Below are 6,955 nucleotides of genomic sequence, written 5' to 3' on the forward strand. Positions count from 1 at the left end.
GCCAGGTTACCTCAAATTAGTTTATTTTTCTACAGGTTATGACAAGACATGTATATAGGGTTCTTTTTCATAAAGCTACAAGAAAATTAAAATTGATTTCCCTTTTTGCTTGTCTTTTCTTTTCAAATCAAATTTTGTAATTAATTTGATTTAAAAAAATGATTTTTGACCAAAGTTATTATTTAAATCAATTCATCAAATTAATACGTTTTTATTTTTTGAAGTTTTACGAAATTAGAATAAACGTGCTTCTCAATAACGTTTTAGGCTATATTTTATTCAGAATAAGCAAATATTAAATGTTGCTATCAATAACGTTTTATAATCTGTTACTCTGAGGTATCACGGTAACGTTTCTTTAGAATTCTAGTGATTTTTATTAAATTATTTTTCTTGTCAAAAATTATTAAGTCTATAGTCTACCCCGTAGGATATTAACTATATTTGCCTCTGCCTCCAACACTTTTGTTTCTAATTTTCCTATGTTTACAAAAAGAGGATGAATTCTCAAATCTCAACCTTGAGTCTATGAATGATCCTTTAATTGGCCTCTGCCTTTGCCTCCAACATTATTATGAGTAACGTAATTAGCTGTAACACATGTCAGAGTGACAAATTATAAAACGTTACTGATAGTAATATTTATATCTATTTACTCCGTCAGATCTTTGTCTTTTTTTTTATTGAATTCTTTTGAATGAAATAAAGCCAAAACATTATTAAGAAATATGTTTATTCTAATTTTGTAAAATTTCAGAAAAATATATTATTTTGATAAACTGTTTTAAATAATGGCTTATTTCGGTCAAAATTTCTTTAAAAACAAACAACTTTCAACTTTCTTTTGTAGGACTTATAGTTGAAGAAAGAAGTATGGCAGATCACTCCATTGAGATTACCCCAATAGATGACCAAATTCCACTACTTCCTCAAACTAAAAAAGATGAGGTCTCTCTCAACTATATAAAAAAAAAATTCTAATTTCATTAACACACTTTTCTTTTGGCAATTAAATGTATAATCTTTTTCTATATATGTGCATGAATTTCAAGAGATTTGGAGGGGTAATGTATAAGGTGAGGTAATTTTTTAAAGTCACGTGACATTTTTGAAATTAAAAAATTAGTTTTATATTTTTTTTAATTCATTCTATTAACAAAAGGGGTAAATATGCATCATTTATAAAACAATGAAGGTATATATGCATTACTTTATTTTTTACGAAATATATGTTTGATCTAGACCGCAAAGTATACTTGCCTCTTCTCTGTTACAGATAGAAGAAGGGAGAAAAGTGGATCATTTAATCGACATAAATGAAAGAATTGATGAAATGTTTGAGGATTTAGACAATTCATCTATTAAATCGCGTACGATATTCAAAGTAAATGTGTGGCAACGTGAATCAAATCCAGATGCTTATACACCAAAGATGGTCTCCATTGGTCCTTATCATAAGAAGAATACTCAACTTGGTCCAATGAAAAAGTACAAACTATTATACCGACGACGGTTTCTTCAACGAAATAAGAGACTTGATGTGAAAAGTTACATCAGTGAATTGGAGAAAGTGAAGGAGAAAGTATTGAAGTGTTACGAAGATATAGAAAAGTTTGGTAACGATAGTCATGAATTTTGCGAAATGTTGTTGTTTGATGGTTGTTTTGTGGTTGAGTTTATTCGAGAGTGTTGTGGAATATATCCAAAAGGAGAAGACAAGATTATTAATATTAATGATAGTTACATATTCCGAGACTTGATGTTACTAGAAAATCAACTTCCTTTCTTTGTACTCAACAAGCTTCATTTCATGACAAAGCAAGTTGATGAATTTTCATTGGCAATATTGGCGGATAAGTTGTTTACCTTGCAAGAAATGAGCCCCAATTACTCCTTTACAGAGAGAGAATATTGTAATGAAGGAAATATCAAACATTTACTTCATGCAGCACACATATTTTCATGTCATGGCCTGAATCCCATGAAAAACTCAAAAAATGACAAAACGAGTCCTACGGTCATGCCAAATGCAACCGAGCTTTCCGAAGCTGGAGTTAGCTATGCAAAGGTAAAAAATATGACAAGTTTATTTGATATAAAGTTCGAGAATGGATTGATGACAATCCCTTATTTTCAGGTCGTAGATGGTTCAGAAACTCTCCTGCGAAATCTCATTGCTTATGAGCAACAATCATCTGATGTAGATCCTACATATTTTAGCGATTATGCAACTTTCATGGATCACCTTATCAACTCAGAAAAAGATGTGAATTTGCTTTGCCAGAAAGGAATCATAGAGAACTGGATAGGAGAGGACAAAGAAGTTGCTAGCCTCTTCAACAAAATTGGAAAAGGGGTCACTACGTATTCCAACTTCTATTACAAAGAAGAAATCAAAAAAACAATTGAATATCGTGAAAAACCATGGAATAGAATGAAGGCAAATTTAATGCACAATTATTTTAGCAGTCCTTGGGTAGGAGCTTCAACTGTGGCAGCCATTATACTCCTAATACTCACAACTATACAAACTATTTTAACTTTCACAGGTCCTCTTAAGAAATAAGTACTAGTAATTATCTCAATTGTAGTGTTGATGATCTTATTATGAGTTCTTCATTAATTCTATGTCCCCTTTTGTATTGGGTTTTCTAGTTGAATGTTAAGCAGTTTATTTCAAGTATCTATATTTGTCACTTCCACCATCAAAAGGCAATAGCTAGCTTTCATAAATAAGAAACTCACTTATTTTTCAGAAAAAATATCATCTCTTATCGTATCAAACACACCCTAAAAGTGTTTTACTTCAACTAAACTTGATATCAAATTTTACAAAAATCAAATGTAGATGCTTATACGCCAATGTCCTTACCATAAAGGGACTCATGAACTTAGTTCGATGGAGAAGTAAAAATTGTTGTACCTACAACAATTTCTCCAGCGAAAAGAGGGGCTAGCTTGATGTGGAAACTTGCATTAGTGCATTCAGGGGTGGAGGCAGCCTTCTAACAGGGGTTCATCCGAACCCTTCTCGGCGGAAAATATTACTATTTATACATGGTTAATATTATTTTTTATGTATATATAGTAGTCGTCGAACCCTCTTCAGCTAGTTTGTGTGTTTAGTCCTTCAGATTTTGAACCCCCTTATTAAAAATCCTAGCTCCGCCCCTGAGTGCATTGGAGAAAAAGAAAGATGAAATAATACTAAAGTGTTATGATAATAACTTAGAAAATGATATTGTTGGCAAATTTTCAAAAATGTTGTTGATTGATGGTTGTTTTGTGGTTGAATTTATTCGAGAGTAATTTGTGTAATCAATCTAATCCACATCACTTCAAAGGCGTAAATTTATTGAACAAAAAAAAAATCTAATTTTATTAAAAATGAATAATTTGATAAATTATATGTTATAGTTATTATTTTTCTTAATAAACACAAAAACTTAAAAATTACTTAATGAACATTATTGATTGACTTTTTCGATACATGTTCTCGTCATTATGGAAAATCCAATAGGAAAAGAATTTGGGCCAGAAAACTTTTGAGTAGTACTTGAAATTTCCTAGCCTAGTCCAAATTTGGACGAAATCGGAGTCAGGCAAGTCTAGGGAAATCTGGTAATGAATGAGAAGTGTAATAATGAAATTGATTGCATGAGTAGATAGCTAAGACGTTAAGGAACCCATACGACTTTACGGAATCGAATTCGGGCGAGTAGAACTCCCGAAACTGATCTTAGCTTGAACGGTAGTTTTTGAATGTCATGGGTTGAAGGTGTGTTGTGAAATGGGGGTTTAAAACTCTAATTTAGACTCTCTGTTTCTGTGCAAGCCACTAGGGTGGGGCAGCTGTGGCGGGTTGGGTCCCGCTATGGTGGGCCAGTCGCAACTTAAGTCAGAAATAAACCCCAAAAACGTTATTATTCTGCAATTTTCGTTCTTGAGAGCTAGGAGACGAACCTGGGCGAGTTCTTGACAGTTTTCCACCTCTTCTAGCACTAAATGTAAGGTTCTTACTCCTCTAATCCTTTTTCAATCTGTAGAACTTAGATTCTTGGTTAATTACTATTGGGGGAGGGTTTTTGGACTGAATTGCATGGTGAGAAAAAGCCCCAGTTGCACCTTAGGATCATGGGTTTGGTCTTAGGTTATTGAATTTGTTATAATCCAGATTGTAACACCCCAGAAAAATTTTCGAACTAAGACTCAAACCGTTCTTCGTAGTGAGTGAGATTTTACCAAGAAATTAAAAATTTCTTATGTGTTAAGGTCACTAGATGTAGCACCTTGAGTCCCAAAAAGATTAAATTGGAAATAGCAAAATCTGAAATTTTGCTAGTTAAGCTAAGTATGAGTTTTGGGAAGACTTCAAACTACCATAACTTCCATCTCAGGATGATTTAGGTGTGCTACCAGATACCGTAGGAAAGACCTTTGAATTATATTTCCAACGCCACCGAGTTTTCTAAGTTTCGAGGTCGGATGAGTGAGATATGGCCTTTTGAAATTAGGTTGTCCAGTTAAGGAAAGTCAAAATCGGATTTTAGAGGGGTATTTTGGTCTTTTCCTTACCCAATCAGATTTAATTCGTTTTTAGTAATATTTTAGGGGTCTAATCTGATTAGGTTCAGTTTTATAATCCTAGTTTACACCTAGGGTTTTAGTTGAGAGAAAAGCAGAAGAGGAAAGAGGAGAAAAGAAGAAAGGATGAAGGCGTTCGTTGACGTTCTTGAGTTTAGTTGCGGATTTTCGCCATGGGTTTGATTCCTAAGAGGTATAAAGCTTCCATAGTGTTGGGTTAGTTCACCCACACGCCAAACATGTTATTTTCAGCGTAATTTCATTCTCAAAAGTTGAAGGATTTAAGTTCTTGAAGTTCATTATAAATCTTCTTTTGTTGGGGTTTTGAAGATTTCTTGAGATGAAAGTGATTATTTTGAGTGTTGTTTTGAGTGGATTAGTGTGTACTTAGGTTGGGTAATTGAATCTAAGAAAAACTTAAGAAAAGAAATGGATTAAAAATGATTTAGGGTCAGAAAACGAGAGGCGAAATTCGTTGATACTTTGCCTGGGGAGATGCTGGCGCGGCGCTCCCCAAATGCACCCAAGGGGAAGGGGCAGAACGCTTGCAGTGCGCCCATATGCAGTCTCTAAAGTTAGGGGCTGGCGCCCCGTGCCCGGAACGCGCCAAGGTCGCCTGCCCCCACTCATTCTCCGTCGGTTGTCCCGTTTGAGCTCCTTTGAAGTGTATCTTCACCCCTTTTGATTCTAAACACTTCAAAGTACCTCCAAACACTTAGAAATCATTCATAACATGGTCATAAACTTGAATTCATAATACAAATTCAAAGTAAAGTTAAGAGTTAAGTCTTGAGAGTTTTTCCGATCAATTTGAGAAAGCCCCTTTGAGTCCTTTTGAGGAGTCTTCTACAACTTCTAGTAACTTGTTTCAAGACTCGAGCAAGTGAGTATGAGAATGATGAGAATGTATTCATGCTTCTACTTTTTCATCACGAGATCCTTCATATCATAAAACATAACTCTTGAATTCATAATTCACATTCAAAAGAGAGTTAAGAGTAAAGTTCAAGAAAGCCTTTGAGTTCAATTGTGGATCCTTTGAGGTCAACTATCAAGTTGACTAAGTTTTGAGGAAGTAAGTCAGAGAATAAGAAGAGTCGTATACATGAGTTTCATATAGTTATGTAGACCATCGAGTCGAGTTGTTTCATGCCCATAATTTCGCATGAACTTCGTAAGTTGAGCATCTTTCAGAGAAGTGGTATCTTCAAGTTCTAAGCCTTTAAGTGTTTAGTTCCTAAATCCCTTTTGAGAAGCATTTTTGAGTACTTGAGTTGAATATTTCATGCCCATAATTCCGCATGAACACTATAAGTCGAAAAATCTTGAGATGAGTTATATCATTGAAGTTCTTGAGTTCCAAGTATTGAACTCTATCTATGGTTATTGAAAACCTTGCATTGAGTCGTTCATGCCCATAATTTGGCATGAACCATATCTTAATAAGTCTTTTACAAATTTTTAAACTTTGTTTTAAGACTTAAAGCTTTGAGTTTAGTAAAGAGTAAAGAGTAAAGTTTGAAGTCCTTTTCTTCAAAAGTATATGGGTACTAAATATTCCCAAAGAGTTTATAAATATTTTCACATTTGATAAGAATGGAAACTGAGTTTCCAAAGAGCTTTTGAGCTAGTTCTCAGAAAAGAGAAATCGCTTTCTAAATAAAGCAAGAGAGGAAACTGAGATTTCCAAAATAGCCTTTGGGCTATGTTTTGAGCACTAATCTCAAATGACATAGGAAGTATGTTTTTTTTAAAACATAAGAGCTAGTATATTTTAGGAGTAGTATTGAGCACCGATATGGGGGAGAGTTCAAACAACTCACAGCCCCCATAAACCATGTAGCCATAATGGGTAGAAAAGGGTCATAGTTTTTAGATGAACCCTTTTCACTTAGACTAGTGGATCCATTAGTAGTTCAGGTCCTATACCTTTGGCCGGGTATAGGATGCGCTGGCAGCGTGAGGTAGATCGCTGTATCATCACTATAGCTCTTATGTGATGGTTGTCGGTTAGAGAAACTCCCACAGAAGTTATTGTATTTTTATATACATCAGTTTATTTGTATTTTTACGTACATTTCAGAGTTATGTTGTATCCTTGCATACACACCGAGTTGAAATCATGTTTTTAAACAGTTTGTTTCTTTATATTGCACTTGTTTTAAACTGCTTTATAATGAAATGAGTTCAATTAAGTATTCATGAGTTGAGTATTTCAAGTCGAGTATCATATCTTTGAAGTTGAGTATCTAATCCTTGAGTTGAGTATCTAATCTCTGAGTTGAGTATCTTATCCTTGAGTACTTCTGAGTTGAGTAAGTTTGAGTAGTTTTGAGTATTCCTTGAGTTGAGTAAGTTTGAGAAGAGGTAA

At 34.0% G+C, this 6,955-nt stretch overlaps 1 protein-coding gene across 1 annotated transcript in view; it reads left to right on the top strand.

The window, feature by feature from the left end:
* The window catches only part of LOC102582921 (putative UPF0481 protein At3g02645), a 2,879-nt gene extending 199 nt beyond the window's left edge, over nucleotides 1-2,680 (top strand). The window contains exons 2-3 of the mRNA XM_015315020.1: nucleotides 851-948; nucleotides 1,277-2,680. Coding sequence (XP_015170506.1) covers nucleotides 874-948; nucleotides 1,277-2,566 — 1,365 coding nt within the window. The 5' untranslated portion in view covers nucleotides 851-873 and the 3' untranslated portion in view covers nucleotides 2,567-2,680. The remainder of the gene's footprint in view (nucleotides 1-850; nucleotides 949-1,276) is intronic.
* Nucleotides 2,681-6,955: the final 4,275 nt, after the last annotated feature.

This window comes from Solanum tuberosum, unplaced genomic scaffold (genome assembly GCF_000226075.1).
Source record: "Solanum tuberosum cultivar DM 1-3 516 R44 unplaced genomic scaffold, SolTub_3.0 scf00330, whole genome shotgun sequence".
Taxonomy (NCBI): domain Eukaryota; kingdom Viridiplantae; phylum Streptophyta; class Magnoliopsida; order Solanales; family Solanaceae; genus Solanum; species Solanum tuberosum.